The sequence below is a fragment of the Aulonocara sp. 'chitande type north' Nkhata Bay genome, linkage group LG7 (assembly GCF_057382095.1).
Source record: "Aulonocara sp. 'chitande type north' Nkhata Bay isolate Kocher_YH1m ecotype deep benthic linkage group LG7, A_spYH_male_GT1.1, whole genome shotgun sequence".
NCBI lineage: Eukaryota > Metazoa > Chordata > Actinopteri > Cichliformes > Cichlidae > Aulonocara > Aulonocara sp. 'chitande type north' Nkhata Bay.
The window spans coordinates 27,836,921-27,860,181 of NC_141350.1; the positions used below are offsets into that span (position 1 = coordinate 27,836,921).

Consider the following 23,261-nt stretch of genomic DNA (forward strand, 5'->3'; position numbering starts at 1 on the left):
CACCGGCTCACTCCTTGGCGGCCGCTTGTCGGGGCCTGGGGCTCGCTCGGGCCCCTTTGGAGGTGGGGTGCCCCCGGCCTCTCGGCCTAGGGCTCGGTCACTCAGGCGCAGCTGGGGGCCGGCGGAGCTCACGGGCGCGTCACTGCAACTCCCCCTGACTTCTGCTCCGCGGCTGCTGGGCGAGCCCTCATCTGGGACTCTCCTCAGCTCTTACTGGGACAGTGGCGCGGCTGCCCCTCTGTTGGTCTTCCATGGTCTCTTGTGTTCTGGGGGCCTCTGGATGTCTGGAGTTTTGATCTCCTCCATACCCGCTTCACACCCTGGAGGACGGGGCTGTGGCCCCCCCACACTCCCTAGCAGATCATTACATGGAGAAACCTTTGGAATGCAAGCATGCTGATCCACACAGGTATGCACACATGGGTATTCACAGACGCGGACTAAAGCTTTCTTGGCTGCTGCCTCAAAGCACACTGTGCGCTGTCTATCTTGCGTGCTGCACAATATCGTTTATTACTTAGTAAATACTGATATCTATGACTAGCTAGTTTATTGTGATGGTATGGTGCTTTGTTTTCTCTATTATTATGTTGCTCTTTGTTGTTTGCTGTCTCCTCTGTTTGTTTTTGTTTGTTTGTTTGTTTGTTTTTTTTCTCCATACAGGTGACCCAGGAGTTTTTTTTTTTTTTTTTTGTCTCTCTTCCCCCCCCTTCTCACCGTCTCTTCTCCCCTTTGGTTTTCTTTCTTTCTCTCCCCCTCTCTCTCTCATTCATTCCCCCTGTCCTATTTATTTAAAAAAAAAAAAAAAAAAAAAAAAAAAAAAAGAGACAAAGGATGAAAAAAAAAAAAAAAAAAAAAAAAAAAATAGTCTCAATACCCGAGGATAAGCAGAAGAGCATGACTGATATGATGAAACTGGGATTTTGTTACACTTAATTATCGCAAACACAACCAAAACTAAACTGAAACTAATCAAAACTAGACTAAACTGAAACTAAGGATTTTCAAAAAATAAAAACTAAACTAAACTAGCAAACAATTGGTAAAAACTAATTACAATGGATATAAAATTGAAAATCTGGAGTCAAAACTAAATAAAAATAAAAACTAATGAAAATTGCAGAACTATTAAAACCCTGGTCGAGACTAAGATGGCGTTGGACATCTTCAGGGCGGAAAAGGGTTGGTGTGACCAAGGTGTGGTTTGGCTTGTCGCATGTATATTTCAAGATGATATGGCTCTGGATGGACCAGTTACCAGGGCATGGAAGGAGGACAGACTCATTAAATGAGGAGAAGGAATTTTCTGGGATTGGAAATCCTCTGGGTGAGTGGTTGACTAAAAGCATGCATAAAATAAAAGCTATTTTTTGTTATTGATTGGTAATAGATTGATAATTGGCCACATTTACAGCTGTATTGACTTGTTGTGGACGCAGTCTACTTCATGTTTAAGCACTCTAATTAACAGATTGAAAATAGAGACATTAAAGGAAGAATATCCAGCGCCAGCCTGTCAGACGCCAGTGACGGTGGGGCTCAGTGATGAATCAGGTGAGCTGGATTCATGGCTGAATCAAAACAAAGATTTCCCTGCTGTGGTCAGTGAGGGAAAAACAGGGGGAAATAAAATTGAAAGAGGTATTTATAAACGTTTATGTGTGAAGTTTATAAACGGGATAAAAAGGGGGTGTTTTACTGTTATTTTAGCATCAGCAGTATTGTTACATCAGAATCATATAACAAGCATTGCATTAATCATTTATTGAAGCTATTGACATTACATTAACATTTGTATTACAGTGATTGTTATAACCTCAGGTTAATCTTCTATTTACAGGTGTCAGGATAATCATATGATCTTTCATTGCAGGTGTAATCATGATCATTTTTATACATATTCAGTTTGTTGCTCATTATAGAGTTGTGCTCAAGTTAATAAGGGTTAAAAGCTACAGTCAGCGCGATGTTTGGCTGATCTATGGACTGGGGTGACTTCGAGCATAGAAGGCTGCACGCGCTTACATAACACTGATATCATGTTTTTCTTGGTGATCTTTTATTCAGTTATATCTTTTGCTAAGTTTTAAGTAGTGGCAGTTAATTAAACGACATTCATTTAATATTACATACCTGATTCAGAGCATTACACACAGATCAACTTAACAATCTGCAAGACCTTGTAGCTGCAATGTTGTGTCTCCATAAGGGACAGTTGGCTCCAGGAGATAAGTGGGAGTCAGTGCCTGTCCTCGAGAAGGAGAGAATATTCCTTTGCTGTGTCAAAAGTAGTCAACAAGTTCATATTCAAGTGAAGTTCATATTAATACAGGTTTTGTTTCTTGGCAATTCTAAGGACGCAGGCTCTGGGCAGAGCCAGGAGTTGAACAGATCTAAAATGACAATTAAATTGGTTTCATTCCCTGGCACAGGCTGACAGGACTGGAGCAACGACACTGGATAGGAGAAGGTCTCATACTTTCTAAGATATGAGGTCACTAACCTTTTCTTTTAATTTTCTAGCTCCGTTGATTTGACACATGGGAATGTGTCAAAAAAAAAAAAAAGGGGGGGGGGGGGGAGTTGAGTTTTAACATCAAAAAAGGGTTATCTGAACATTTTTATGACTTCATTGGTGTTTTAATAACTTAGGTATGGTAAAACTTACGCTAATAGTGACCCAGAAGGTTTCCGGACTTTTTTAGAGAATCAGTGAGAAGCATAAATCATTATTTCCATGTTTAAGCGTTAATCATTGAAATGAACTGAATAGCGTTTAGATGATAAAATGCCTGTGTTCATGAGAAGCTGAGTACCACACTGGAGAGGAAACCGTGGGACAGTAGGCGGAAGCAAACACATGATTTTTGGGGGGGCAAATGTTAGGATTAAAAATGGCTAATTTGTTTTTGATGTCTTTTGTTAAAATGAGTGGTTTTAATAATTTTCAGACACACCTTGCAAATGTGCTTATAATGAGTTGGCACTCGGTCTTTTGAAGGTCATAAGCTTCGTTTGGCGTGATGGTCCAGACTGATAAAGTGTAGGAAATGACTTGAGTGCAGAGGGCTAAATGCAAACACGCTTACACACACATAGGATATGATTAGAATAAGTCCCTGGGACATTCTGAATATTCTAAACCAATTCTGAATCACCAGGAGGTCAGTAGATAACAACATTAGATTATTAGGGCTAGGAAGAGAGGTGTTTTGGTTTTCTGTCTCTTACAGAGAAAGGAACAGACACCAGACGAGGTCACAGATATACGAGGATCCTTCACAGCAGAGACAGACACAGTGACTGCCGAGACACCAACTGGGTTCAAGTGTCATGGCGTTTGGCTCCGATTAGTCACCTCAAAAGGATGGATCCCATAAACACAGCAATAACCATGAAGGGGTTGGCGGAAATCCAGGAACACCAGACCAACGAGGTTCGAGAGGCTCTTGGGCAAAAGGGGGACACGTTCCTGTACCTTTTTCTGGGGGATACACAGGACACACAGGACCCGAGGATTCACAGATCGTTGTTTGAAATCGGGGCAGAATAATCCCCTGATCTGTGCAACGACTGAAGGGTTGTCTAACCCCTGAGGTTGTAGAAAGAAGAGCAGAGGATCACCCAACTGGACGACACTGGTGGCTGCAGCAATAAAATAAAGGCTAAAAGCTCCTTGGACAGGGGTTCTAGTCTGAGTACGTCTGAAGGGTATAAGGTAGTAGAGCAGGGCGATATGGCCAAAAATATTTATCACAATATATATTTGAAAATTTGCGATAACGATATAACTGACGATATAATTGATGCGAGACAAAATACAACTCCACAACATTACTAGCGCAAAAAGACAACCTTCCATTTATTTTCACTTAAACAAGAAGCTGGTTTTTATGTACATTAAAGCTTTATAAAAATGTAACAGTGCAAATGCAAATTCCTTGCTGAAAGTTTAACCAAAAGGCATTTCCAGTAGAAATGGGCTGACATATCCTGAGCATAACCATGTTTAATATCCACTGAAGTTAAAAAGAGGTGCTTTGCAACATTAAACTGCAGTGTGCAGTACGTATTTTTCGGACCATAAGGTGCACGGGATTATAAGGCACATTAAGTGAAACAAAGCAGTCAGATAAATCAAACTTTATTAAACTCATTCTTCTTGCTTCCTCCACTTCTGTACCATTGATTCATTAATGTTGAATTCTCTGGCAGCTGCTCTATTCCCATGTTGTTGCAGTATATTAATGACTGACCTCGTATTGTGGATGGATTATCTCAGTTGTTCTCCTGACTGAAGTTTGGTCCGTTTACAGCATCCTGCCATGCGATTACATTTATCTCTAACTATCAGAACCTTAACGTTAACTTTTGTAAGTGGAAAAGTGTTAGTGTTCGTCCTCCAGCTTCACTGTTTATGTTATGCTAACATAGCTGTGTCGCTAGCGATCACGTAGCACATCATTATATACCAGCTAGCCCAACTTCAGTAACCCTACAAACGTCACTGCTGTTTAGTTTCCTCTCTTCATTTATGTTGGAAGTGATAGCAGAGCTGTACGTTTGAATTTTTTCAGAAATCTCTCAGTCAGAACATGCTATATCATGTTTAGGTAACTAGCGAAGCTAACTTCCGCTAGCTTCCTGCTAACTTCTAACGCCGTTAAATGTAATAAATTCTGTTTTCATAGATGCTTGGAAGTTAAACTTCATAGTTACACATGGTAAAGCAGCAATGCTGATCGTTTTATTAAAGATGAAAGAATTTAGACAGTTTTTAACTCTCAGTGATGCTGCAGTGTTCGTTTGACCTGAAGCATACGGAGTTTAGGACCCAGATTACTCCAAGATTTAAGAGCATCTTAGTCCGACAAATACGACAATAACGACGGCCGCTTGCATGTTCTGCAAAGAAATGTGCTTTGTCGTGTATCTGACGGACAAACACCAAACCAGTTCCACATTACTGAAGTTGCACCATTTTTACAAACCAATTCTGGTTCATCTGTTTCACTCAACAATCGGCCATGTGCGTATGAAAACAAAGGCACTGCGCATGCGCGTTTTACTCATATTCTATCGCGATATTTCATTTTCCTATCGTTGCCTAACATTATACCGGTATTACCATGAACGGTATAATATGGCCCAGCCCTATAAGGTAGCACCAAAATAAAGCTGTGGGAGAACTGGGCAGTGTCATCTGTACCTACTATTGTTGTAGTAATAGTTTTTCTTGCATCTGAACTGCGCAAACACAGAGGTCATCTCACATATGGTTCGCCCAACAGGGGGACAGAGGGCCTCAGGGGGAAGAAGAAATGAACCCGGCTACACTGGATTACAGGGTGTAGGTGAGCTCTTTATTCTAAAGAGCTCAACAGGGGGAGTGTGGGATTATAATATTATTTTATGCCATGTTAGACCCCTAATTAAAGATTGTGAATTATTATGTAGTTTTAGTTTGCATTATTCTCCTGAATTAGAAGAAGGTGATAACTATTACATTTGTTAAACTGATTTGCATTACATTAGACTGCTGATTTATTGTGAATGAATGATATTGTTTTATGATGCATTATACTGCTGAGTTATAAGAAATACTGTTCGCAGAAAGTCATCGCCTTATTTGTCTGATTAGAAGAGAACAGAACATACTGGAGTTTTCTGCCCCATCTCAGCAGGAGCAGATAAACAGGGAGCCAAGGTCGTAGCTTAGGCGCTGTGTGAGAGAAAGAATGTGAATGTTTAGGCTTTTATGATTAGGTGGGGGCCACTAGAGGCTATAAGAGTTTGACCAATGCTCCACCATTTTGAGATCTGATGCTGTCTGCGTACAGTGTCCATCTCCCACACGTTTGATCATTAAAATCATCGTTTGACTCAACCCGGCCGGACCAGTGTTGTTATTGTGGTTTTTCCTCTTGTATCCACCCCCAATATTTGAATCCGTAACAGTTGCCATCAATCAGGATTTGGCCCAGAAGCTTGAAAATGAAGGGCCAACACTGCAAATATTGACTCTTTGCATAAACTTAATGTAATTGTCAATAAAAGCCTTTGAAACGTAAACAGTGCTTGTAATTCCTACTTCAATACGTCACAGAACAGCTGACAAAAAGATCTACAAACACTAAGGCAGCAAACTTTGTGAAAAGCAATATTTGTGTCATTCTCAAACCGTTTGGCCACAACTTTACTGTCTACTTGCCTATCACTCCCACTTATTTCAGCTTGTGTCAGGGATGAAAATAATGACACAGTCTACATTACATTTATTTTTATTCCATAAAAGGATGAGAGCATGATGGTAAAGTGCAAACTGCATCCAGGACAGAACAAACTGCATTAAGCTTCTAACACAACTTCAGTTCTTTGCCAGTGCCTGCACAACAATTAGGGGAAATACCTCCAACATGCACAAACATTTGACCACACAGCATACAATTCAACTGCACAAATGTAATATCTTCGCTAAATTCTTATCAATTCCCATTCCTACTCCCTGGTATAACTCTCAAACTTAAAAAATAGAACCCGTATGTTGGGGAGGAAATGCCATCTCAATTTAGAAGATCTTTATTTGGCCTGTAAAAATAGTTTCCCCTCTGTAAATCTAGGGTGTCTTGTTATTCATCACTGACTACAGTGATGAATAAAAACAACCATAGGTTTCTCTTAGGCACTGTAGCTAGGCTAACTAAAAGTCAGCATTTTGTTAAGCCAAGCATTTGTTTAACCATAACTATTAATGACTGAATTCATTTTTTCAAAAATAAAGATTTTAACAGTGTTAGGAAGGTTATTTTTAAAATGTATTCCACTACATATTACAGATTACATGCCCCAAAATGTATTTTGTAACGTATTCCGTTACGTTACTCAGTGAGAGTAACGTATTCTGAATACTTTAGATTACTTAATATATTATCATGCTTTTTACAACTACATGAATGTACTTTTGCTGTGTGATTTATTACTATTACTGAAGGCTACTTGTCATACCAGTACCAACTAGATTTTTAAATCTTAATATAAAATGAGTAACAGTAGGGTGGACATTACGTAAGGCTGCACTTTTTGCAGCGTTCTCGTATAGAAAACTGGTCCACGGCTCCGAACCGTAGTAAAGGGACCTCTGGCTAATACACTCAACAAAAATATAAACGCAACACCTTTGTTACTGCTCCCATTCCCCATGGGATGGACGTAGAGACCTAAAATTCATTCCAGATACACAATATAACCATCCCTCCCAAACAGTGATCACAAATCAGTCCAAATGTGTGGTAGTGGGCACATCTGCTATATTGAGATAATCCATCCCACCTCACAGGTGTGCCACATCAGGATGCTGATCTGACATCATGAGTAGTGCACAGGTGTACCTCAGACTGCCCACAACAAAAGGCCACCCTGGAATGTGCAGTTTTGTCTCACAGCAAAATGCCACAGATGCCACAAGCAATGAGGGAACGTGCAATTGGCATGCTGACAGCAGGAATGTCAACCAGATCTGTCACCCGTGCATTGAATGTTCATTTCTCAACCATAAGCCGTCTCCACAGGCGTTTCAGAGAATATGGCAGCACATCCAACCGGCCTCACAACCGCAGACCTCGTGTAACCACACCAGCCCAGGACCTCCACATCCAGCAGGTTCACCTCCAAGATCGTCTGAGACCAGCCACCCAGACAGCTGCTGGAACAATTGGTTTGCACAACCAAACAATTTCTGCACAAACTGTCAGAAACCGTCTCAGGGACGCTCAACTGCATGCCCGTCGTCCTCATCGGGGTCTTGACCTGACTCCAGCTCGTCGCCGTAACAGACTTGTGTGGGCAAATGCTCACATTCGATGGCGTCTGGCACATTGGAGAGGTGTGCGCTTCACGGATGAATCATGGTTCACATTGTTCAGGGCAGATGGCAGCTGAGAATGTCCCAGTTCTTGCATGGCCAGCATACTCACCGGACATGTCACCCATTGAGCATGTTCGGGATGTGCTTGACCGGCGTATACGACAGCGTGTACGAGTTTCCACGAATATCCAACAACCTCGCACAGCAAACCAAAACAAAACACTCAAACAAAATACACAATTTCCATTACAAGTGACATTACCCTCTACAATTTTTACAAATAAATTAAAAACTGCCTAAATAGGCTTTTAGGTGATTTTTAAAATTATGAATAGAAGCCAATTCTCTAATTGCATAAGGCAACTTATTCCACTGAAAAGATGCTCTAAATATAACAGTTTTTCAAAAAGTTACTTTTAACTCGAGGAATTACTAAATTGTGGTTAGTTGAGAATCGTGTAGCATGATTATGTATTTCATCTGGATACTGCAACTGAGCATAAAAAAAAGTGTGGTGTGTTTACCAGTATTGCTTTCTTTAAAAATACAAGTAAGCCATAGTATAATTTAACTTGTACAGAAAGCCAAGAAAGTTTATCGTGCATTTTATCAATACTTGTATAATATGAACACCTTAACACTAATCTGGCCGCCCTATTTTGGACTAACTGAAGTCTGTTCAGATCTGTCTTATTAGCTGCTGACCAAATGATTGAGCAGTACTCTAGATGAGATAATACTAGTGGATTAATGACATCTTTCATAATTGAAGAAGTGATATAAAAAGAGCATTTCCTAGCTATAGCTATGCCCTGTCCCATTTTCTTAATAACAGAGTTGATGTGCTGAGACCATGAAAGGTGGTGGTTTATGGTAACACCAAGTAATTTAATCTGGGTGACCTGTTCTAATACCGATCCAGCTATGGAAAGATTTAGTTGTGGGCTGTTGACTAAGCGTACTCTACTTCCTATTAACATGGATTTGGATTTAGACACTTTTAAAATCATGTTGTTTTTACTTATCCAATCAAACACGTTCAGCAAATCTAGTTGTAATACGCTTGTCAATTCAGAGTGGCTACTGGCTGAATAAAACATGGTGGAATCATCAGCATACATTACAAGATGAGATTTATCCAGGACATACGGCAAATCATTTGTAAAGACTGAGTAGAGAAGTGGACCGAGGCAGCTGCCTTGGGGTAGACCACAGTTCATTTTACAGCCCTCCGAGAAATAACCATTATAATAAACCTTTTGCCGTCTTCCAGACAAATAACTTTCCATCCAGCACAAAGCTGCTGGTGAAAATCCATAACATTTTAGTTTATCTATCAAAAGATCATGATTTATCAAATCAAATGCAGCACTAAAATCCAAAAATACCACCCTGGCCAAATTCCCATTATCTAGATATTTATACCAGTTATCTGTCATGTGAATGAGAGCTGAACTGGTGGAATAACCAGGTTTGTAGGCATGTTGAAACTGAGTGAGTAACTGATTTTCTGTTAGGTAATGTTGAATTTGTTCATAGACAATCCTCTCCATAATTCTACTTAGAACGGGGAGTAGACTAATAGGTCTGCTATTGACACCATTAAAAACGTCATTCTTGTTTTTAGGAATGGGAATTATTTTCGATTCTTTCCACTGCAATGGAAATAAGCTGCATGCCAAAGATCTATTAAATATGTGACATATAGGAAGGGACACAAACTTGGCTGCAACTTTGAGCAGTTTATTGTCTATGTTATCAGAGCCGGAGGATGTATCGTCAGGAAGTGATATCAATAAGCACTCTACCATCTCCACATTCACTGCCTCAAACTTAAATTGGCATTGCTTATTATTCATGATAACATCCTGTATAAGACGACGCGATAAGGTGGGATCGCCTCTGCTCATTGTAGATTTTAAATTTGTTATTTTATTGCTGCAATAATTCGCAAAATAATTGGCTATGTCCTTAGCTTTACTTATAAACGTATACCCATGTAGATGTGAAACATCACCGGAGCAAGATCTCTACCCATTATATTATTTAAAACTTTCCACACCTTTTTGCTGTCCTTATTGGCCTCCTTGAGCTTAAGTTGATAATATTCTTTCTTGCGCCTATTCAATTTAGTTACTTGATTTCTTAACTCGCGATATCTTGCCCACTCTTGTGGACTGACAGACTTATGTGCTTTTGCTTTTGCTATATCCCTTTCTGACATTGCAACCTTAAGTTCATTATCTAACCAAGGTGCGTAGTTCTTTTTAACAGTAAATCTTTTTAAGGGGGCATGTTTGTCAGCCAGGTAGCAAAAGTTTTCAATAAACATAGATAATGCCATATCAGGGTCACTCTCGAGGCAGATGTCAGTCCAGTGAATTTCTTTTACGTCATTAATATACTTATCTGCATTGAAATTTTTGTATGATCTATGAAAAATAATCTTTTGTGCAGTTTTCAGTGGTTTCATTTTCTTGGTCAAACCTACAAGATTATGGTCACTATAACCAACTGGAATAGAAACAATATTAGAGCAATGCTCAGGAACATTTGTATATATATGATCAATACATGATGATGACCTATGACCTCCTGCGTTGACCGTGACCCGGGTGGGAATGGTGATCATCTGAGACAGGCAACAAGCCGACGCTGATGAACTTATCTTTTTCCTTAAAGGACAAGAAGGAGCTGACCAATTGATATTAAAGTCTCCTAATAAGAACATGTCTTTGTTTTCCTCAGTTACTCTTTCCGGCATTTCACAGATTCGTTTTACATACAACATATTACTACTTGGGGGTCTATAGCAGCAACCTGCTAATACAGGCCTGCCATAGAGCGGGTGTAACTGAACCCACACAATTTCCAGGTCGTTAAACATTAAGTCTATACGTAGTTTGCTTGCCATATTATCATTAATGTATAGGGCTACGCCCCCTCCAAATCTGTTTCTGTCCTTCCTATACAACTTATAACCGTTTATTTCAAATTCATTATTCTCAAAGGCAGCATCTAAATGTGTCTCGGAAAAAGCCAGCACACTTATCGTATTTGTTGACAACAGTGCATGAATTTCTTGAATCTTATATTTAAGGCTACAAATATTAACATGAGCCACTTCAAAATCTTTACCGGAGAATCCGGGAATAAGTATAGGATCCGACATTTGCAGACCGATCGATCTCAACAGCTACAAATGGCAACATTGCTGAAATCTAAATATTAATTCCGGCGTTCTGTGGCCTCGGTTTAACAATTAATTTGTCATATTTCAGGATGGCAATATCACCTCTGTCTCTGGCCGCTCTCAGCTGTGGTAACAGTTCTTTCCTCTTCTTCCTGATGGACTCTGAGAAATCTTCGTTGATGTAAAGATTGGTACCTTTCAATTTTTTGGCAGATGAGAAAATTAATTGTTTATCTTTAAATCTTTGTAGTCTGACCACAATCGGCCTGGCTCGTCCATTTTCCTTGTATGGACCGACTCTGTGAGCGCGTTCAATTTGAATGCTGTCACTATCCAGGCCCAGCTTGTTCTTCAGCATATGTCGGACTTTCTCCTCTGATCCATCCCACGTTTCTGCTTTTTCATCTGTTAATCCATCCACCACAATGTTGTTCCTTCTCGATTGATTTTCTAAATAATCCATCTTGGTTGTTAATTCTCTGTGTTCCTCGCGTATGCTGCTGACCGCCGATTCAAACTCTTTTAGTTTGCTTTTAATGCACCTCTCTTCAGTTTGCAGCTCGGTGACAACCCCATCCGTGAATTGCAGGCTGGATTTAACATCCTGTACATCCCTTAGAATGCTGTCCAACCTTTTGTTAGTTCCATCCATGATTAATTGGACAAATGTCTTAAAGTTATCTTGCTGTTGATGAATCAGATCTTTGTGTAAAATTCCCGTTGCTGTTCCAGCATAGCGTTCAGCGTGCTAACACTGACGTAGCTGTCATCCTCTGCCAGTAGCGCCTTGACGGCCTTCGGGGGCATATCGACCAAATCGTTTTGCCCCCCCCCCCACCCGTGAAGATCGCTTCGTGTACAATGGAGTTCACAAAAACGTATACGTGAATCAAAGAATGTGAATCAAATTATACGTGATACGGTGCGACGTTCTTTCTTTCTTTCCACGCTCCAAGTTGTGTTCAGGTATCTACAAGTACGGCTGCCGTCAGAATTCATTAAGCTGTACAATTTAAACATGATATCAGGTATCAATCATCGTACTATCAAGTTAACGGTTCATCTGCATGTTTCAATAATAAAACTTTTTGAGGCTTACTGCAGCGGTGGATGGAACAGCTACAAAGTTTGTTCTTATTCACGTTAGAATTTGTTGATCAGGTCCTTTGATGAAGGATTCCCACTAGCATTTTTCTCAGTGAATGATTTAATGGTGCTGTTTATGCTATAAACACGTTTTCTTTCACGCAACCTGAGCTCACCATCTTGGTACTGGATGAATGAGGTAAGCTGTATAAAGCGCTTTGAGTGCTCATGAGAACAGAAAAGCACTCTACAAGAACCAGTCCATTTACGGTTTGTCATAAAGAACACCCTTAAACCCTTTAAGCCTTTTGTTTTCTGACTTCGCTGGGCCAGGAGGAGCTCTTCTTGATCCAACTAATTGTGGGTATTTATGTATGGGGTCAATAGTGTAGTGTCGAGCACATTTTCCAAACATGCAAAAGATCTTTGGTTTAAGACCAGGAGGCATAAATTCCTAGAAGGGTTGCATCAGGAAGGGGATCCGGCATAAAAATGTGCTGAATCAAGCACACGGATCCATGTCTAAAAATAAGGGAGCACACGAAAGAAGAGTATGGCTGGACAGAGGGATTTCTTATGAGTCCTACTTTCATTATTTTTTTATGTCAGTAATGACATAAAATTCTGTAACAGTTTATACTGAATAACAGATTTTGATCTTGCAAGTCCGAGTTAACAGTGTCAACAGTGGTCAGACTGATCAAATGATAAAGGCCATGTTTTTACGAATGATTCACTTCTGTCCATGATCTGACCTGATCTTCACTGATCCCAAAGTTTGCTACAGTGCAACTCTTTCTACACAGTCGGGGAAATAATTAACAAGATTAGGAATCCCAGCAGCCTTTCTTACCTGCGACACCAGCCCACTGGCCAAATGCTACAATCCGGTAACCATTAGCATCAACCATCTTCTCATAATCAATGAGCCTGATCTCCTGCACAGACAAAAGAAACTTTGTTAGTGTTTTTGAAGAGTGTGAATTTAAATGGAAAATGAAATCCAGCCTTCGGCAGAGTATGCTGTATTTCTTTATTTACTGTACATCAAAATCATTAGTTGAGTAGCAACTAAGGATGGGTATCGAAAACCGGTTCTTGTTGAGAACCGGTTCCCACTGTTTCAATTCCTTGGAATTGTTTGCCATTTTCGCAAACAATTCCCTTATCGATTCCAGTTGCCCCGAATGACGTCACCACGTTGCAGAGCATCATTTACCTGGCAGGAAACAAGCGGCTCAAACGCTAAAAAGTTTGGTTATACTTTATGAGAACAGATGACAACAGGGCAACTTGCAATACTTGCAAAGTAGATATTTCATTTAAGGGAGGAAACACTACGAATATGCAAAAGCATTTGCTCACAAAACACGCGATAACCTTAAATGAATGTCGTGTTTTTAATTCCGCTACGGACTCGTGAATCTCAATCCAGCAGCAGCGGTAACGTTTGCACATCCACTCCCGTTAATGCAGCAGGTAAATAATCAACTAACAGTGCATATTATGTTAGCGCAATCTGCCTTATTACAAAACCTGCCATTACTGTGCATTTAGGTGACCATGATGAGAGAGACAGACAGAGTCTAGCTGGCTCAGATGCTGGCAGTTGTCACTGCAGTCTACCAGTAGCGTCTCCTTTCAGGCCAGGATAGACGAATGTCACCGAGCAGTGACCAAGTTTGTGGTAAAAGGCTTGCACCCATTTGCCACAGCAGATGCCCCCGATTTTCGGTAAGTGAATGTGTTTAATTGTAGGCAGGGACATTACTGGATATTCTTGTGTAATTGCTACAGAATAATTTATGTTATACTTTGTTATTGCTACAGAAGAATATTTATTTTATTATTTTACATTTACAATTTTTTTCCTGGGGACCCTGTGACACCCCATTGAAAAGCCGTAGGCTGTGGATCTCTTAAGATCTCACTGCTGGGTTTGTAAGGCCATGTTACTCCTAAATTTCTATCTTGTTCAAAGAGAAGATATAAAACAAAGTTCTAAGCTAATCGACCTTAGTGTTCTCCTTTTTTAAAAAGAATCGATAAGAGAATCGATAAAGAATCGAATCGTTAAACAGAATCGAAAATGGAATCGGAATCGTGAAAATCTTATCAATACCTATCCCTAGTAGCAACAGCTAGAAATCTGAATCAGTTTTCATTATTTGTTGAGAAGTTTGGACACATAGTCATTTATGGGTTTTCTTTATTTATGTCTTTATTATTTATTTTGCATTTTAGTGTATTTTGTTTTTAGATTTTTCAAAGTGAATACCAATCATTTTAAACTCCCCAACACCTGTGGGAAAAACTCCTATGCTCCGATCCCCATCAAAAGTAATTTCTCTCTCAGATATATGGTAGACTCCTTTCATCTGTTTATTCCTCACCATCCAATGTTAAATCTGCATGGGAGAGAGAGCTGGGAATTAGCCTGAACAAGTGTTGGAATGTAAACCTCGATTCACACCCACCTCTCTTTATACAATTTCAGGATTCACCTATCTAAAGCTGTCTATCAATTTTTTATACTTAAAATCAATAGCTTCAATAAATGTCAAGTTTTACGTTACCTTTCTCATATATCGATTAGTCAATTGGAGTTCTTACCATTTATCTTATTATTGTTTTCTTTATTAATAAATTCACCTTATTATTGGCAACACAACACCTACTCTTCTTCTGGAAAACAGTGCCCTGTACCACACTCAGTGGCTCCGTGAAGCAATGTCTTTATTTAATCCAATTTTATAATCCTTGATCAGTCTCCTGATAGTGATCCCAATTTCTTGTCCTCCCACCTTTCCAAATCTAATAAGTCATAACCAATGGATCTTTTATTGTCATTGTTTGGACTTGTGACTAAGATTGTTTCACCCTGTCAAACCGCGTTAAATCTAATTTAACTTAATACAATTAAATGAAACAAATAGTAACTCAATCCTACATTGATTAGGACACTCCAAAACTTTGATTTTGTATTCTTTGATCCATTCAGAGGTAGACTTGCTGGTGTGTTTTGGATCATTGACCTGCTGCATAGCCCAAGTGTCCTTGAGTTTCAGGGCACAAACTGACAGCCAAACATTCTCCTTCAGGAAACAATCTCCTTTTTCAGTAAAGAGCCGAATTCATGGTTCCATCAATTATTCCTTTTGTATAGTTTCACTGGTTCTTCTATACTTATACTAAATAATTTTCATTACTTTATATACCACTTCATTTAAATATGACAACTTAATCTATAATAATACAGAGTAACAGATTTTATTTATATTCTATATTAACGAATCAAATCATGCAAATCCATGTCCCCCTTTAAGCAGTGATTACATTGTGCAACATGGATGGTTGTAGACATCATAAGGGTGAAGTCAACCATTTGGCTACATGTGCAATTTTTGCATTCTAATGGTAAATCTCTACAGAAGTGTCTGCCCATAAAAATAAAAAAAAAAACAGGAAGATGAGCAGAAATCAGCACAGACTGTCATGCTCACTGTCTGATGACAATGTAGCTTGCCATCACCAGTGTGTGAATGTGTGTGTGAATGGGTGGATGACTGGATATGTAAAGCGCTTTGGGGTCCTTAGGGACTAGTAAAGCGCTATATAAATACAGGCCATTTACAATGATGTTTAGACCCAAGGAGAACCCAGGAGATATAAAGAATAATCAAGGTTTTATTTCAGTCTTACCCTCACATACTGTGAGATGCGACTCTCTACTGAGAGAGGACCGCTGCTGTCAGGCTACAGCAAGTTCATGAAAAACTTAACAGACGCAAAGCTTGTGAACTATGACAGCTTTGGTTTTAACTTGATCTTAATCCAGTTTTGGTGTTAATGTGTCAAAAAATGAAAACAGTCATTGCTGGAAGCAGTTAACAAGCTTGTTTTCATTAACATTTAAACTGTCTGTGTCACCGTTCTGGGGCGATTCGACCCAGCATTTTGAGTTTATTATGTTTTGGTTTATTTTTTGAATGATGGGTTCTTTATGTTTCTCTGGTGCTTTGTTGATTATTATTATAATCTCTGTTTCAGTTATTCTTGTTAAGAGATTAGTTCTTATGTTTGGTTTTTCTCTGAATTATGATTTGCTTGGGTTTTGAGTAGTGATTCATGTTTCCTGTTTTATTGTGAAAGTCTTTGTCTTATGTTAGTGTGTGCAGCTTTGTTCCCCCTGTCTCATCAGCCCTGATCTCTCCCAGTTGTGTCTCCCTCCTGTTGTCCATTCCCTCATCATTACCCTGTGTAAGCCCTGTGTTTTCCCGTGCTCAGTGTCGCGTCGTACCCTCAGATCCTGCCTGTGTGTTCCAGTTAGTGTTTTCATGTTTGGTTTCTTTTTTGTTGGTGCCAGCAATAAAGCTGTGGTTTTCAGTTATATCTCCGTCTCAGAGTCATGCACTTGGATCCACATCTCCACCAGCCCGCACACAGAGCCCTGACAGTCTGAGCAGGTGATTGAAAGGACTGAAATTAAAGGTGTTGGCTTTTTATCCCAAAAATTGATATCACATCACGTGTGTGTGTGTGTGTGTGTGTGTGTGTGTGTGTGTGTGTGAGAGAGTGAGAGAGAGAGAGAGAGAGAGAGAGAGAGAGAGAGAGAGAGAGAGGAGAACCTGCAGGTCTCTACTGCTGTTGGGATTGAATCACAACAAAAATAAAACACATGCTGGAAAATGGAAAATGTGTGTCAGGCGAGTCTTGGTTTCAGGTTTCAACACTCATGCCTGTCATTGACCTTGTGAAGAGTGATCATAGAATTGCTTCACTTTGTCTACAGTGCTTGAACTGAAACTTGAGAAGAGTTCAGCTACTCAAGCAGCAACATCTCAATTAATCGATTTAGGTTATTAAAATATTCACAGAGAGCAACATAACTGCTTGTGGAATTTTGCTCCCAAAACAAAACAGCCAATCACTGCAATGAATAATCAGTCTGTTGTACATGAATAAAGTTTGTAACCAGCAGCTAGTTTGGTGATCAGAGCACAGTTAGCTTGCATTACATTTTTTGTTGTTGCTTATAATAGTCCTTTTAACAAAGACAACCCCAAATGACAGGTGCAACCACTGTCAAGTGTTGAAGCAACACGTACATCTAAATCCTGCCTTAAACCCTCACGCTGTTGAGTTCTTGAACCTAGGATCTTCTTGCTGTAAGGAAAAAGTGCTGACCACCACACTGCCCACCTTTGTCTTTGACTAAGCATATTACTTAAAAAAAGAAAAACTCATACCGTTTAAAAAAAGTTATTTCAAGGCTAGCAAAAGAAGAGAAAAGACACCAAAGAATGCTTGGGAGGAACTTCTTGTACCTCAGATAAATACAGACTTTCCCTGCATCATTTACAGTTGTATACTGGAAACAGGGCTGGGCAATATGAGGAAAACATAATATCACAATGTTTTTGGCTATATCACAATCTATATCACAATATGTTTAAATAGCCTCCAAAAACAAATGTTATTTTCAATCATATAGTGCCTAAAATTGCACTGGTATACTCATTCAAATCGACCACTCAATATTTTTTTCTACTTTGAATAAAAGAAATCATGTTTTAACCATCAGTTGCACACAGAGGTTTTTTTTTTTTTTTACAGATGACAATACTGTCACAGTAAGTCTCTCTGTGGTCAACACTAGACCTTTAACAAACAAAAGATCATAGCAACAAAAATTTACAGCAAGCAAGAATTCATGAGACAAAACAAAACAGTTAAATTAAAAAGGTTCTCTTTTGTGCTTCTAACCTATAAGGTTATTATAAAAAATGTGATCACCTCAAATTACAGAAACATAAGCCTAGACAGTGACTAAAACAGAGTGACCAAGAACAGTCGCAGGTGTCACAGCTGGTTCATTTAACGTTTTCTTTGGTGTGTGGGGAGACGCTGACATGCAGAGTTTAAAACAGGCTTCATTTTGCAGTGGATGACTTTTCAGCTGGTGGAATACATTTGTGGTGCTGCTACCTTTTGCGGCAATATTTTTAGAGGATGTTTTGCAAATTACCACATTTTGTTCGACACTGTTGTGAAATCTAAACGACAGAGAGTCTCATTATCTCACTCATCTAAAACTCCTGCTGTCGCCATGTTTTTCCCCACCTGGTAGTATATAAACACTAGGGGTGCAACGATACTCATATCGATATTGAACCGTTCGATACAGTGCTTTCGGTTCGGTACGCATATGCATCGAACAATACAACATTTTTTAATTTATTTTATCAACTTTCCTTCTGACTATGCTGTCTGTGTTGAGCGCTCAGTGAATCTGCGCTCGACAGTGCAGCCTAGGCGGAGTAGTCGAACGCAGATTCAGTGAGCGCAGGGCAAGCTAGCGAGACAGAAGTTAAGCTCTCCTTGCAACATGGCAAATTGAACCTCCCCCACCCTCATTCAGATGTGGCGTTTGGAACTATTTTGGTTTTCATGTGACGTATGACCCTGAAGGTAAGCGCTAAAGTAAAACAGTATGTCGGATGTGCCACGCAATGCTCAATTACATAAGTGCACATAAGTGGTCCGCAGGTGCGCATTCGCTGTCAAAATAAAAAACATGCACAAGATAAGAAGTTGCAACGCGTGTTTGCGTACATAAGATTTTCTGGAGGAGGACAGACATTTGTTTAGAACTCTTAAAGATGTCGAAGAAGCTCCTTTAAGCAATTACTGTGATGTTCCTCCACCTCCAAAGAAATGTCAGAAGGAGTCCGAACCACAAAAGAAGCACGTATTCTCGGAAAAGTAGTTGCAGGAGGTGAGCTGGCTTCAAACAAATGATGAACGAACAGATGTGGTGCGGAATGTGCCGTGAAAATTTAATAAATGACAAATTAAAAAGGTATGAACATTTTTTTTGTATCGAAAAAAATATCGAACCGTGACACCAAAGTACCGAACCGTGAATTTTGTGTATCGTTGCACCCCTAATAAACACACATGCTCAGTGCAGTGTGTCAGGTAGAAAACTTTCCGGTTAGGAGGGGGGATTAATGATGTAATTCGCTGAGAAAAAAAACTCAGCGAATTAAATGCAGACAGCTTAATATTGCCATGGCAATTTATACTTGATGGTTACGATAAAGCCATTTTAACCATCATATTTGGAAAAACTCGTGATACCATCAAGTATATTCGATATATCGCCTACCCCTAACTGGAAACATAAATAAACTGACTGAAAAGCAGGACCACTGCAGGGTATTTTAGGGCTTACCTTTTTCAGTACGTCATCCAAGAGCCCCATGTTGGCTTCCTGAGCTTTAATGGTGTGTGAGAAAAAAGCGTACGTCTTCTTGGGAATGATCTTCTCCTCCGGCGGCCTCTTCACTCCAATTATCAGTGATGCATCTGCAATGTTCTCCTGAATGATAGCCCCTGCCTTCATATAGTACTGAAAGAAAGTACGGTCTAAATGTTATGGCTTACAAAATGTTTTTAATGTGTCTTCAAGTTTGTCTGTATTTTTAGTCCCATAAGCTATACATTTTATAGGTACAATATGTTTTTAGAGGAAGCAAAGATGCCTAAAAGTCACCAAATGTAAAATCGCTAAATACTATCCAAAAAAATTGATTCTGTTAATCTGGACGTAGCATTTTTAGTGGAAGAAACATTTCATCACTCCCCCGAGTGACTTCTTCAGTCTTAGCTGACTGCAGGTTTCCCAATCCTTATAAACAGTACATTTGCACAATGACTGAAACTAGAACCACTGACAAATAATGAGCTGTGAGGTCAGCTTGATCATTACTATGCAAATTGTCATGACCACTGATCAACAACCACTGCTCAAAAACCATTAATCTATGGTCACTGCCATGAGTACAATTCACAGAGAGTTGGGGAATGGCTGCAATAACAGCATTGTGGCCTTAGGCCCCCTCCTTGATTCAGAGATGGTCTTTCCTTTTTCATGTAAATGGCCTCCTTGACTCCGCGCTCAAACCAGCGTTCCTCCCAGTCCAGGATGTGTACATCCTCATCATTGAAAGAGTGTCCACTGGCCTGTAGGTGTAAACAGACTGCGGTCTGATGAGTTAGCTCTTCGCTGTTGTGCCATCCGCTTTGCTAGAGGTTGTTTGGTTTCCCCGATGTATAAATCCTGGCAATCCTCCTGGCACTTAACAGAGTACACTATATTACTCTGTCTGTGTCAGGGGACCCGATACTTGGGATGGACGAATTTTTGCCGCAGCGTGTTTTGGGGTTTGAAAGTCACAGAAACGTGGCGTTTAGAGAAAACATGTCACAGCTGTTCCGATACTCCTGACACATAAAGGATCACTACGGGTTTTTCGCTTAGGCAGCAGTTGTCCTTCTCTCCTGGATCGGCTGGAGCTTTCTTTTGGCGCCTTCCCAGCTTTGACAAATGTCCAGCTGGGATAACCACATTTACTCAGGGCCTTCTTGATGTGCTGTTCTTCTGCTTCCCTGGCCGCTGTGTCTGTGGGGATGGTGTTCACTCTGTGTTGTAGCTTCCTGATGATGCCCAGTTTGTGCTCCAGTGGATGATGAGAGTCAAACCTTAAATACTTAAAAGCTTTTTGGTTTACGGTACACATCAACTTTTAAATGTCCCTCATTACTGATGGAAATCTTACAGTCTAAGAAGGCTAACCTGCCACTTTTCATATCCTCCCTGGTGAATTTGATGTGTTGGTCCACCGAGTTAATGTGATCCGTGAATTGTGGTACGTCCTGAGATTTGATTTTCACCCAGGTGTGATCCACATACCTGAACCAATGACTTGGTGGCGTTTCAGGGTAGGATAACAGAGCACTCTGTTCCATTTCTTCCATGTACAAGTTGGCCACAATAGTTAAAACTAGGGAGCCCATGGCACACTCATGTTTCTGCCTGTAGTAGTGATCCTTGAATGTGAAATATGTGGAATGAAGACATAGTTCCAAGAGCAAACGTACTTGGTCGGTGAACATCAAATGAAACCATCTGCCTGCATAATGACAGCTCTCATCTTCTCAACAAAATCAAAAGTGTTCTGCATGGTGTTCAGAGCTGCTTACCAACAGCTTGAGGATCAAAGCCAGAAACTTTGAGATGTTATAGGTGACCGAGTTGATTATACAGACAATGGGTCTTAAAGGTAAACCCTCTTTATATTATTGATATTATTATTGATATTAATGATCAAGAACCTCACCTCAAAGGTCATTGATCGTCAGTGGTGCTAATTTCAGTCATTATGCAAAGGTACTGTTTATAACGTTGGGGAAACCTGCATTCAGCTGAGACTCAAGGAGTCACTTGGATGAGTAACGAAACGTTTCTCCCACTGAAGACGTTATGTTCAGATGAACAGAATCAACTTTTTGGGATTTCCTTACTTGTATGATCGAGCATGCGTCAAGATATTAAATACTACCTTCATAGATCTGAAAATCAAAACAACACCACCTGAAGAAGTGAAAATTAAACAAAGTATTCCTTCTCTCACCTTCTCGTGAATAGCTCTGCGGTTGGATGGCTGTACCAGGACTTTTACGCCAGCATTTGTGAGTTCTTTGACATGTCGTGGTGCCAGTGGCGCCCTCCTCTCCCAGGGATTGACATCCTCGCGACGTATAGCCATGATGGCCCTGTGGTGCTCATAGCGCCGCTGGGCCCTGAGACTGGTGCACATTCCCTTACCTTGATGATGGAGGATTCGGAACATGACTTCACCTCCTCCTGCCTGAATTAAAAGAAGAGAAACAGAAATAGAAAGGGCAACCTGTGACGAGGCTAGGGAGAGTGTGGCTGAAAGGTCAAAAAATTTGCTGCTGGGAGAGAAGTGACATGAGCTCACAAGGAAGCTGTTCTTCCAGACCAGGAATCATATTAACATGTTATAACATTTAAATTATTTTTAACAACTACAATACTTTATTATTATTGATAATACTCACTTCAGTTTTATTTATATAACACCAAATACCTCAAAGTGATTATTGTTACTTTATCATTATTATGATAAGGTAAAGACCCTACAATAATACAGACAAAAACCCCAGCAATCAAATAATTCTCTGAGCAAGTACTCTTGTTCTATGGCCTCACCAAACTCCTTCCACACCCGAGCTTTTGTTTCAGCTGCCAGGCATTCCCATCAAACACTTTCTATATGTATGGGTGCATCCTCCCTTACAATCTGATCTACCTGACCTGACCTGCAATCTGGGGTGTTTTGGTGCCACATGTACTTATGGACCGTTGTGTTTGAACTAGAGATGTGTGTGACTAGTCGTTCATATGACTAATCGTCACTATTGTCACTAGTTGGAACTGAGGATGGCACGATGCCACCTTTTTATTTTAGATACCGATATTTTAAATTTGGATATCTGAAAAACAAAGGAAGTGCAATATCAGCATGAAATGGTGTTTATATTCAACAAACAATTGTAGAATGGACCCTTGTAGGCTTAAAGGCATCATTTAACATCAGTTGTTTTTCTTGTTTTTCTGTTTTGAGTATAATTTTAGGTTGTTGCCTAAGTCATTGTTGAAGTCTCCCAGTAGGACAAGGGTGTCAGCAGGTGGAGCACCCTCAAACGCCCCACCAAGTGACTCCAAGAACGCTGGGTATTTTAAACTGTTCTTTGGCACATAAACTCAAATGACAGTCAGTGTTCCGTTTGGGTAAGTGGAGCAACCCTCTCATGCACAATGAGAACCTCAGTGTACTGGTAGCAAATTGATGGGATACAAGAATACCCACCCATGGATATTCTGGGGTTGCCTCTCACCGAGGGCAGACTGAAACAGAGCCCATTACAATAGTTCCCAAGCCCAAGCCACGGGTCGAGGTGAGCCCGACTATATCTAGCCAGTATCTCTCAATCTCATGCACTAGTACAGGGCCCTGTCTCAATATGCGTACTTGTGCGTATTCGTGATACGTCATCAGTCGGAGACCAAGTACTGTTCCAATTCAAAGTACGCATCAAGCCGAGAACGCAAAAAAGTCCCGGATGTGTTCTCGCTCCGCCCGTTTTATCGAGCATGCATCGGTGGGGACTTGTGTGGACTTGGTACAACTAAATATCCCAGAATGCATTTCGTCCAAAACTCAAACGCAGCAATGGCGGACGAGC

The 23,261-nt window shown here is 40.2% G+C and overlaps 1 protein-coding gene across 1 annotated transcript in view; it reads right to left on the minus strand.

The window, feature by feature from the left end:
* aass (aminoadipate-semialdehyde synthase) overlaps positions 1-23,261 on the minus strand; it is a 115,554-nt gene that overhangs the window by 81,087 nt on the left and 11,206 nt on the right. Inside the window, exons 2-4 of the mRNA XM_086299781.1 lie at positions 21,623-21,859; positions 19,381-19,557; positions 12,997-13,081 (exon numbers count right to left, since the gene is read on the minus strand). Of these exons, the coding sequence (XP_086155907.1) occupies positions 12,997-13,081; positions 19,381-19,557; positions 21,623-21,841 (481 nt within the window). The 5' untranslated portion in view covers positions 21,842-21,859. The remainder of the gene's footprint in view (positions 1-12,996; positions 13,082-19,380; positions 19,558-21,622; positions 21,860-23,261) is intronic.